Source organism: Microtus pennsylvanicus, chromosome 2, assembly GCF_037038515.1.
Source record: "Microtus pennsylvanicus isolate mMicPen1 chromosome 2, mMicPen1.hap1, whole genome shotgun sequence".
Classification (NCBI taxonomy): Eukaryota; Metazoa; Chordata; class Mammalia; order Rodentia; family Cricetidae; genus Microtus; species Microtus pennsylvanicus.
In genome coordinates, this window is record NC_134580.1 from 135,482,811 (window position 1) to 135,494,560 (window position 11,750).

The 11,750-nt window shown below is 53.6% G+C and overlaps 1 protein-coding gene across 1 annotated transcript; it reads right to left on the bottom strand.

Moving 5' to 3' along the window:
* Window positions 1–910: 910 nt before the first annotated feature.
* On the bottom strand, window positions 911–3,887 carry Mafb (MAF bZIP transcription factor B). The gene has a single exon (XM_075962897.1). The coding sequence runs from the start codon at window positions 3,753–3,755 to the stop codon at window positions 2,784–2,786; it is 972 nt and encodes a 323-aa protein (XP_075819012.1). The 5' UTR covers window positions 3,756–3,887; the 3' UTR covers window positions 911–2,783.
* Between the last annotated feature and the right edge of the window lie 7,863 nt (window positions 3,888–11,750).

The following is an 11,750-nucleotide window of genomic DNA, read 5'->3' on the forward strand; positions in this document are numbered from 1 at the left end:
AGGTTCTAAGGAGGCCACCAGGAGTGTGGGCCACAAGGTAGTACTGACCTTCATAGGACCAGGGAAAGGGAAGCGGCCTAGGGCCACTTCCACATCAGGAATCTTCAGGCTACGGTCATAGCTGCTAAGCCAGCCTAAGCCCTTTCAGCCTCCAATTTGAGGACACACTGACATCCAAGCTCCTCTATGCAGTGTCTTTTTTGAGGGCGCTTGGCCCTGTGTACCCTGAACATACTAACCTGGGAAGAAATTCCAAGGAGGAGCTTCCTACCGAGAAAGTCCCGCATCCCAACATCTAGTGTCTGGTGTCACCTGCTTCCATCAACCTCGGAGAAAGGAGGGCAAGCCTCCCTTTAGAGCCTGCAGACTAGTTCTAAGCTGCCCGTGCCTGGCTGAAGGATGTTGAGACCCAGGCAGAAGGCAAGGACTGCAACTTAACTGGCCCTGGACTCCAAAAGAAAAAAAAGACCTAACATCCTCTATCCAGGTGGCAACTCTTGGCCCGGCTTCTGTGGTTCACTACCCCTGCTGCAGGCCGGCTGGCAGCCCAATCCTGACCCTGATCGCCAAGCCTGAAAGCACTGGAGAGTGTCTTTCTCAGATATGCCCTCTCTCAGCGTACAGATGCACGCTCGACTTGGGTCTGAACCTGGGTGGAAAGCAGAGGACACATTTGAGGCTCACATAAAGCACACTCAGTCACACACTGGAGAGAACTGATCTGCCCACCCTTGCTTGAGATCCATTGCTAACAAATGCCCCAAACTTGATATTCAAGAGAAATTCTTGAAGAAACAAGAGTATTAAAGTCATGGAAACACAGAGTCCTCTAAATAAACGCCATTTCAATGGTTTTAATAAGCAAAATAGGAAACCATTTTAATAACCAAAAAACAGAAACCAGTCTGAATTAAAACTACAATAAGACTAGATTTTAATATTTTCATATCATAAGCAGGGGGTTGAAATTGATCCCTTATTTTACATGAAATTAAAAACAATTTCTGTTGCGTTGCTGCAAGTTTGATTTCAACACAGTTGAATCAGTAAAAACCAAAGCTCGTTTCCGATGCAGGACGAATATCCACAATATTTAAAACTGCAAGCACCATGCGGTTCATACAATCTTGTTATTACTGTAAATTTATCAACTAATACAAACTCAAAAACAAACAAAAAAAGCATCCAGCCAGCAGCGCCAGCAAATTCAGATGGGAACTTAAAAAAAAAAGTACGCTTTCATTTTGGTATTTTTGTCAGTGCAACTTAAATCCTTTTACTGACCCGCAGAAATGAAAGTAACAATAAAGAAAAACACCCAGACCTCCCCTCTAACTACTGTACAACCGACGGGAGTGGGGCACCACCAATAACTCTTCCTGCTATCCCCATAGCAGGGAGACACATGGTGCACTGGTCTAAAGAACGCACTTGGAAGTTGCAGCATTACCTGCCTATGTGTGGGTTTCTGGTACATTCTGAGAATGGCATTTGATTCGATGGGAGCTCAGGTCACCATTGACAAGTTGCAAGAGGTGTGTGGGGGAGTTCTTTCACCCTAAACCATGGGGGGGGGGGCTTGCAATTAGCGCCTTCCTGGAGGGATTCCAAGCCAGCCCTTGGGATGAAAAGTCAAGGAGCCGATCTCTTTTCTTTTTCTTCTTGGGGAGCAGGGGGTGGTCAGTTTGGCCAGAAGACCGGGTTGAGGACATGCTCCTGCACCCAAGGTGTGAATGTCCACAGTTATCTCCCTCCCTCACAATCTCTCCCTTAACACCAAAGAAACTGAAAAAAAATGGGAAGGAAAGGGGGACCGAATATACAAATTCCAAAGGTTCCCCACGACAAAGTTGGTTGTTTTTCTATCTTTTTTATTTTTACTTACAAACAAAAATGCCATAATAATAAACCCAAACAAAGACTCAGCTTGCTGCTACGTTCTCGGTGTGGTTTGGCCGGGCGGTAATTTACAAGCCGGCCGGCGACTGAAACTGCGCTCTCTTGCAGCCGCAGCCGCAGGAGTTTTGGAACTGCATCCCTACTCACTCAAAGAAACAAGGGGGTTAAGATCCATGATCAACAACATGCTAAAGTTAAACAAGAAAATGGTACAAAATAGAAATTATTACCATACATGTCCAGCATGCAGGATTAATATTTTTAATGCAGATTTTCGTATTTTTCTATATAATCGAGCAGGCAATAAAACTGATGAAATTTTTTTTTTCTTCGCGCGCCGAATGTCCTAACTGAGGCCCGCGTCTCCGGCTGAGAGCCAGTGTTCTCCGGACTCTGGACAGACAGATCTGTCTGTTCTTCCTTCCTCAGCCTTGCCTCTCGCCCTCGGGGACTCCAGAGTCCCTCTCCTCTCCTCTGCTCTTCCTGGGGCGACCTGAGCTCTGGGCTGCGAATTGGCCGCCCTGGCACTCACAAAGTTCCCAGAGCCAGAAGTGTCCAGACGGCCTTGGCGACTCCTTGGAAAAGGCCTCAAGGCCTTCCAGCCTGGAGAAAAAGTTACTCCGGGACCTCCCACCCGCCCGGGTCCCTCTGACTTTGCCCAAGTCTAGCAGGCTGCGCTGGCTTGAGCCGCTCTCTTCCGAGTCAAGGATCCCTACCCACCCGTGCTCCCGCCCGTCACCCGTGGCCCTCGCGTCCTTCCTCCCTCTCTCTCAAGTCAAACAGGTCAAGGCCGGGGCCATGGCAGGGACAGGGAGTCCAGGGTTAGGGACACAGGACAGGGAGTCTGGGCCAGGGCAAGGGCGGGGGCCGGGACCCGCCACGACTCACAGAAAGAACTCGGGAGAGGAGGGGCTGTCGCTGGTGGAGCCCGCCTCCCTGAAGCCGGAGTTGGCGAGTTTCTCGCACTTGACCTTGTAGGCGTCTCTCTCTCGGGCCAGCCGGGACACCTCCTGCTTAAGCTGCTCCACCTGCTGAATGAGCTGCGTCTTCTCGTTCTCCAGGTGATGTTTCTGCTGGACGCGTTTATACCTGCACGACTGGGCGTAGCCCCGGTTCTTCAGGGTCCGCCGTTTCTGCTTCAGGCGAATCACCTCGTCCTTGGTGAAGCCCCGCAGGTGGCGGTTCAGCTCACGCACCGACATGGACACCAGCTGGTCGTCTGAGAACCGGTCCTCCACGCTCCCGTTGCCACCCGCAGCCGTCGCTGCGGCCGCTACGTGCGGTCCCGGCCCCGGGTGGCTGGTGGGCAGCTGTTGCGCCGGACTGGCAGCGCTGGACGGCGGCGGTGACGCTTGGTGATGGTGGTGATGGTGCGGGTGAGCGTGCGGGCCCAGCTCATCGTGAGTCACGCCGGCTCCTGGGTACCCGTGGTGAGGGTGAGGGTGGTGGTGGTGGTGATGGTGGTGCGCACTACGGAAGCCATCGAAGCTCTGTAGCGGCTGGGGCACTGGGTGGGAACCGATGAGTGCCTCCACGGCGTCCTCGGGCGTCAAGTTGAGAGCCTCGGGGTTCATCTGCTGGTAGTTGCTCGCCATCCAGTAGAGGTCCTCGAGATGGGTCTTCTGTTCGGTCGGACTGAAGCTGGGCGAAGAAGGCACCGAGCTGCAGGGTGTGCTGAGCGGGGTGGACGACACCGAGCCGGCCGGCTGCAGGCGTGTGCAGGGCCGGCCGGGACGCTCCGCACGCCCCAGCGGCTCCTTCTTCACGTCGAACTTGAGAAGGTCGAAGTCGTTGACGTACTCCATGGCCAGCGGGCTGGTGGGCAGCTCTGGCCCCATGCTCAGCTCCGCGGCCATCGCTAAAGCGAGGCTCAGCCGCCGCTGCCGCGGGGGAAACTTTGCGGCCGGCCGGGACGCGCCGAGCCAAACGCGGGGGCGAAGAGCGGCAAGCCGGGGAGGCGGGGAGCCGAGGGCGCTGCGGGCCGGGGCCGCCGGCCAAGCCTTTGTCTGGGGACTCGGCGGCGCGCCGGAGAGTCCTCCCGAGGCTGCCTGAGCTGCCCCGGAGCTCGGGGCTGCGGCCGCGCCGGGACCGAGAGGTGTCGAGCTGGGGCGGGGTGGAGAAGCAGGCGAGGTGCGCGTTGGGGCAGAGGGGAGGCGCGGGGCAAAGCGCCCGCCGCTCGCTCTCCGGCTCTTTGGCTCTAGGGCTTTCTTGCTTGCAGCCGCTCGCAGCACGGCGGTGCAGCTGTGCAGGAGCTGGCGCCGCCGCCGCCTTTTATCGCTTCCTGATGTCACAGGAGCGCGGGGGCCCAAGCGGCCCGGCGTGTTGGCCAATGGCTGCACGGCCCCCGCGGCCCAGCGACGCTGGGCGGGGCGTGCCTGACAGCTCCCCCGCCCCCCGAGTCAGCTGACTGGAGGCCGGAGGAGCCCCAAAGCCTCGGAGGCCTGGAGGAGAGAGCTGTAGCCGAGTGGGACGGCCGGCCCGGCCCAACCCCCAACCCCCTCTGAGTTGAGGTTCCCCCCCCCCCGCACACTCGCCTTCGGTGCGCGCCCCACTTCTGGACCAAGCCGCTGTTCCCAACCCCCTGCCTACACTCACGCCTCCTTAGATACTCTTTGCACTCCCACCTTCGGCCCGTGTCACCCTCAAGTAGGCTCAGAATAAGAGCCGGGATGACGCTTTCCCGGCCCTTTGTTCCCAAGCGGCCCCCGCCCAGTGGGCGACGCTCCTTGTGTCCTCGGCGCCGCGGGCCGAGTGAATATGTGTCGTGCAAGCCTGTGTTTCTGGAGGTCTGCGCAAATGTACGCGGTGGGGGAGGGCGGGGCTGGGACTCCAAGAGTTCTGTTCAAACCTAACTCTTAACCTCTAGGAAGGTTCTTCAGGCCAAGAGGCGCCGGTTTGGTGACTGAGCTCGGAGACAGTGGTCTCACCGCTCGTTCTCTGTTCATTTATCCCTCACCCCCAAAATGCTCCCAAGGAAGGTAAACAAGAAAGTCTGCCCAAAGGCTCTGAATACCTTTCACTGGCCAGTCGTATGGGAATCTGAGTACTGCGAGGCTCGGAGCAGAGACCAACACCGGTCGGTGCACCGAGTGGCTCTGAGCTACTGGGGAACGGGGCCCTGTTTTTGTCTGAACGTTTTGTAAGGATTAAGCTGATCCAAGCTTCTGAAGGCTGTGCAAAGGTTCAAACAGGCATAAAGTGCGACCCCAAGTGGCCACGGTGCGCAAAGGCGCCCTGAACTGGTTGGTTCCGTGCCGGCAGGCTTGGACGGCGCTTCGGACCCATACTGGTCTTACTAATTCACCCGGCCAAGCCAGGTCTGAACACAGGCTGTGTGCACCCTGGAATCCTGGACAGACTCCCCAGGAACTATGCCTAGGTCGTGCGATCCCATCTTCTAACTCAACCACGAGTTCTCCCCGGTTGCTGTCTTTGAAATGCCATACCCAAGCCCTCGGGGTGTGCTTGTGGGCTACTCCCCTCTAGGGAAGGTCCCGAGCTGGAAAGATCAGTGTCCTAAAATGAAAACGCCAGGTGGAGAGGCTCCAGGGCTACCCGGTGAGAAACCTCTCTGGAGCGCAGACGGGGAGGTGGGAGGCGGGAAAGCAGAACGCTAGACTCTCAGACGGGGCTGTAGAGCGCCAACGGGCCAGAAAGGCAGGAAATATGGGATTTTTCTGAGACCCCGCTCCCCGACCCCGATATCAAAAGCAAATAGATGTCTTATTCGCTGGATCCGGAGACCGGACCCGCCTCCCGCGTCGCTTTCTGGCTTCCCATCTCAAGACGCGGAAAGAAAAGCGGTCGAAAGCATGCTAGGTGAGTGTGTCCTGGCTGCCGGGCTGCGCAGGACCGCCGGCCAACATCGCGCACGGGGGTCCAGTGGCCCGCGTCAATGACAACCAGACCAGAATTTTTTTCCCCTGTAACAGAAAGAAAAATATGACTCCGATAAATAAGAAAAACCCTTTCTCTATGGTCCTTAGGAAAGATAGGGCAGACAGTGGTCTCAGGAGTCTGTTTTTAACAAAGTGAACGTATTTGAACTAAAACTTGACCTAAAATGTTTAGATCAGTGAATGGCTGAGAAAATCTCAAACCCTTGGAGAAGTGAGCTCTTGGCAGAAATGATTCGGCCGCCTAGGCAGAGAGCCTGCCTGGGCCGTTCGCCCCAACCGCTGGCAGATGAAGATGGGCGCTAGGGACCCACTTGCCTTGTCCCAGCCGCGGTCGCAGGAGGAGAGCGAGGAGAGCGCACGCTCGAATCTCAGCTCGGCAATGGGACGTTTTAAGGACATTTCGGGTTTAGAGTTCCAGGTCTCTGCAAACAGCGGTTCCAGCCTCTACCACCACAGGCGGACTCTCTAAACACCCACCGGGCTCCAGCGTTAGCTCCCTCCCTTAGCCATCTGAGACCCAGCGTTTCTCGAGTGCGTGCCTCACTGCACACCCTCCCCGGAGTACCGCGGAGTTCAGCAGAGCTGTGCTTGTTCCCCGAGTGTCTCGGTCACCACTGAGGACTGAAACCCACTTCTCAAGAACGTGGCCCTTGAAGAGGACTCTTGCAGCCACAGACCAGTAGTTGCAAAATCCCAGTAGATGCGCTGCCCTCTCTGGGTTTGGATTACTCGGCCTTTGTCCTGGCAGTTTTGCTCCTCTTTGTCCCTGTGACTACCTCTCTGTTGGAGCCACTATCTTCCTCTGGTCTTTAGCTGAGCTATCTCGCGGCTTCTATGTTCACTCCCCCCCCCCCCAACCCGTTTCTTTGCTTCTCCGCTTCTACCCCCTCCAGAGAGAGAGAGAGAGAGAGAGAGAGAGAGAGAGAGAGAGAGAGAGAGAGAGAGAGATCTCGTGGGTGGAAGGGTAGAAAGGTTGCCCCAAGTGAAGACCTTTGCTCACAGCCTATTCTATTTCATGGTCCAGCCTCCCCCATTCTAATTCCTGATGTGCTCTGCTGCAGGGTCTCGGAACTGTAACTCTTGGGCTAATAACGTTTATCTCTAGACTGCCATCACGCTCTCTGTATCCTTGTGCGGGATTCTTCCCGGTCCTGGGTATCACTGCAGGACAGGACAAAGGACTGCTCCCCAACCCTGAAAGACAAGGGAGATGGAGAGGGTGCTGGGAAGCATTTTGACTGGGAGCTTGATTGGAATGTTGGAAGCGGAGAGAGAAGCAATGAGAAAGAGGCCGGAGACCCAGGCAACCTCCAGCGAGCCCAAGTAAAGCCGGGATTGCCAGCGGCTAGAGCCCCTATACGGAGCAGTTTCTATCTAGCGCTTCGATTTATCTTTGAGATTGTTTTACTCCAAAGCGAACCCGGTTGCATCGTCCTGGAATTCCTTAACTTCACCGCAGTGATACAGGGACGCTGAGGGGTCCTAGACACAGGGCCTTGAGTCACTTCTGTTCTAGGGGAAGAAATTGCTCCCCAAGACGTTGAAGAGCAAGAGGCAGAACATGAGGTTATCTCGGTGCTGCCCTCCTGGCATCTCCGCCAAGCCATCGGGGTAACCTGATAGATACCCAGTGGCGCGCCTTCATGCCTGCGCTTCCAGACTTGGGCGGCGCCCTGGCACCTGCGTTCAGCGCTGAGGTGCGCGGTTCACCCAGGTTTCCCGGAGGGAGGACTGCAGGTGCTTAGTGAGCGAGTAGGCGGAACTGTGAGTGTAGGAGTGAGGTTTATGGCACGCGGGAGGAGTGTGCCTGTGTGCAGTGTGAGTACTGGATAGAGAACCGCAGCTGTCTACGTGTAGGGGTTGGAGACTCGCAACCCTCGCAGCTCCCCTAGAGAGGAGGATACTACTACCCGAGGTTGCCGAGCAGAAGCCCTTAAATTCAAGGGTCACAGGGCTTGAGTTCTACAGGGAAGAGACTAGCGTTTGGAAAGAAAGCCTACAGAAGCCTGCCTTCGGACGCTTTGTCACCCACACTTCTCTTGCAAGAAGCCTGGAGTGCTGCGCTGCCTTCATGGGACCCTAAAGGAAGAAGATGCCCTGTTGCCAACACTCCCTGAAAACCTCCGGAAGTCTGTGGCTTCCAAGAGGCGAGTGGGGGGAGGGGGCGAGGGCCTCGAGGTCGTTCCACCCTACCTCTTCCTCCGACAGCAGCTACTACTTCCACTTAGTCTGGTCGGCCACATACAACCGCCGTCAGAATCCAAACCAGCGCTTTCAAGGTTTTGTACTATAACAGGTCCTGGTACTCCTGTAGCAACCATAGTTATATCTTCTGCCAGTCGAAGATGGAAAACCCCTCCCGCGCTAAGCAGAGCAGGGATCCGTACTACAAAAGAAACGTCCATTTTCCTTAGCTTTATTTTAGTGTGTCTGAGAGAAAATTGTAGGATACACACCAGGCTCACATTCCATAACCCACTGGGTAGTATGGCCTCAAAGAGATGTTTCTCGAAAACATTCACCTCCACCCACTCAGGAATTTGAAATAACTTTTGTTGGATTCTGTTCTCACACCTCTCACGGGGCAGCAGCTCTTGTTATTCCTCCTTTGCACAGATTGGCAGGCAGGTAGCTGGGGATACACATCAGAGTCCTAAGAGCTTCTTGTTCCTCCATCAGCCCACCTATAGAGGTCTCACAGAGGGAGAGACTCTCAGAGGTTAAGTGATTCATTTCAATTTACACAGAAGTGATAAACCAGAACCTCTGACTTTCAAAATCCTGTGCAGCGGGGGAAGGGTTCCTCTACCATGAGTAGACAGCACTCCCCCCCCCCCCCAGGAATGCAGGTGTCTGTATGGGTCTTCTCCAGCTGTTGTCTCTTTGGGGATTTCCAACTCTCTGAGAGACCAGTGGCTATTCTGGTCACTGCTGAGCCTCTTCCCAATTCTAAGGGAAGTGTCTGACTGCTTTTTTGTGGATGCCACAAGAACCCCTGGCTTCCCCCTCTTCCCTGATTGTGTGGGGACAGCAAGAAACCACGGTGAGCCGCCAGCCAAAGGAAAGGTTTACAGTCTTCCCATTGTGTCCCTCACCCTTGGCCTGCTGACCACGGAGGTTGGCTCTGAATCTCAGTCCTGACTTTGGTGGCCCTGCCGGTGTCCTGAGTTTGACCTTAAGTACCAGTCAAATCTCTCTTAAACAGCTGAGAAAGAAGGAGACAGAGAATAAAAAGGGAGAGGCTTGGGAGATAGAAGGAAAGGGAGAAGGAGAAGAGGAAGAGAAGGGGCAGAGAAAGACGAGGGGAGGGAGAAAGAAAAAAGAAGGGAAAAGAAGGGGGATGTGGCTTGTGGTCACATAGAAGGAGCTGACACTGCTAATAGCCACAGCTGGGTGAAGGCTGGCCAGTGCCACTCCCTGTTCACCACACCTGATGGCCACCCAAGGCCATCATTACAGACACTGAAACCACATCCTGGCTTTCACCTCTCACGGCCTGACCAAAACAGCGGTCTCCCTCCACCTCAGGCCTCCAGTTCCCCACCTGGCACCCACCCCCCTCATCCAAGCTATCCTCATCCATGGCTTAAAAGACAGCAGAGGCTTTGGCTATGGACTGATTGACTTTTGCTATTTCACGGAGCTAGTCAGTCTTGCTCTATGAGACCGGTCATTCTAGCTCCGGAGCTCTGCTCCCTCACAGGACTGCATGTGATGTCTCCCACCAGACCCTAATTGACCTTTACGCCCCCCCCCCCCATTAATGGTCCAGGCATACCCATTCCTTTAAGTTTCTCCGCCTACTAAGCTGCTTTCAGCCATGGGTCTCTGCACATGATACCACCCTCTACCCAGAATGATTTGGCTGCTTGCCTCCGAAGGACTTAGAAAAGGTAGGCTGGGTTTGGGGGTCAGAAGACATCCACAGCATTCTAGGAAAACTCCATTCCATGCTGTCAGACAACAGGGCTCAGGCCTCTGCCCCTCCTTTCTGCCAGGTGGATCAGGGAGACCTCAGGTTTGAGAAAGGCTTTAGGAAACAATACAGGGGAGGCCGAATGCGGTTTGCTCAGTCAATCCAAATTATTTTCACTTGAGAAAATGCATTGAAAACACAGAGTATTCAACCACACAGATTATGGAAACACATTTGGAGAAACTACACGAGATGACCTTGAGCTCCTGGGGGCTGTTTCTGGGTTCCCAGTAGCCAGCATAATACCCACAGCAGGAGGTATCCAATTATAGTTATGCAATAAATGAATGAGTGAGTGGATGAAGGAATTGGTAAACTCAGAGACTTGCTTACTGTTCAGTATCTCTGAACCCTCAGACCTCTCCTGCATGCCCCAGTACCTTCCTCCCCCTTGTTATCATTCATCCCTAATCAAAGCCTCATTCCTTCCTCCCAACATTCACAGACTAACCCAAGGAATGGGGTGATTTGGTACCCCAAGCCCACTTGCCTGGATGCTCCTCGAGCTGGGGAGCCGATTTCTAGCTACTGAGGAAGTGAATAGCACCTTCCATCGCAGAAGGCTGGTAAAATGGTGCTGATGCTGGACTGTGATGAAACCCAGGCTGCAGTCAGGCAGGCACTGCAGTGACCACTCTGGATCTTTTTTCTTTTCTTTACTTTAAGATGAAATACACATGATAGATGCACAAGACTGGGTTCCTGGAGTAAAATATGCAACAATGTTGCTTGTAGCATCTCTGTCTCCAGCCTCAGCTAGCTTGTTTTACTCAGTGACCTCCAAGTCATATACCCAGATCTGCTTCTTTCTTTTTAATGTATGTGCAGAATTCTGCCCAATGGATGCCCTGTCATTTTTCTTTTTCTTCTTCTTCTTTTTTAGAGCAAGTCCCATATTGATGGGCATTTAAGCCATTTCTGAGCTTCTCTGTTGCAAACGACGCTGCCACCAACAGCTTTTATGCATGTTCCTTTTAACACATGTGCAAGCATTTCTCTTCAAAGCAAGGAGAGGGATTGCTAGATTGAAAGATAGGTGTATTATCAATGTTAATATTGTCAAATTAGCCTCCAACAAGATTGTACCTATTTAATTTCCCATCTAGAAGCTAGGATGGAAATCCATCAACAATGGATTTTTATCAAGGGTTTTCATTTTTATGTCAATTCTGCAAGCATTGCTGGGAAGCGAGGGCTCCTCCATCCAGGAAATTGCAGGCCTTGCATTGCAGCTGGAAATGTGCTGTGGAGACATGGTGACAGTACATTCATAGTGCCATCAGGGCTCGAGAAAATGACTGCTAGAAGGGGCCGAGAAGGCTGAAGAGAGGAAGTGAAACTTGCCTGAGGCTTTGGAGGTGCAGAAATATATCAAACACAGAAGCAAGAAGACTTGACAGAGTCATCCAAGCAAGGGCCCTGTCTCCTGGGCCCCTGGGTGCAGCTGTTCGGGAGACAGAGCCACAAAGCTCTGTAAGAGCAAGCACTCCAGTGGCCAAAGAACTGGAGCTCTATCCTACTCTATCCCAGGAGCCAACAAACCATCTCCACAGGTGCAGGCATCCTTTTCATTCACTATGGGGCACATAGTAGGTGCTTAACAGACATTTATGGAAAGACAAACGGTATTTAAACAGTATGCTTCCTTCTCTTCCATCTCTTCCATCTTCCAGGGACAGAACTGGGAAGCTACTTGCTTTCTAAACACCGGAGAGAGGGTAGAGACTAATTCAGCCTAGGAACCCTCTCCTGGGTCTCAGCCCCCATCCCGGCCTTGTGCCAGATCCTTTCACCTCTGCCTGTTAGAGATTGCTTTTGGTTTCTGTGTTGACAACCCTTGTTTCTGTGTTTAGAGCGGCTGTTCAGTGCCATTTCCTGATTTAATATCGGTCCCGGCACAGAGCGAGGATGCACAGTTAGCAGATTTTGCTCCAAGTATTTTTCAAGCTCCCTTTTGATGTAAGGGTTGGGTTTTC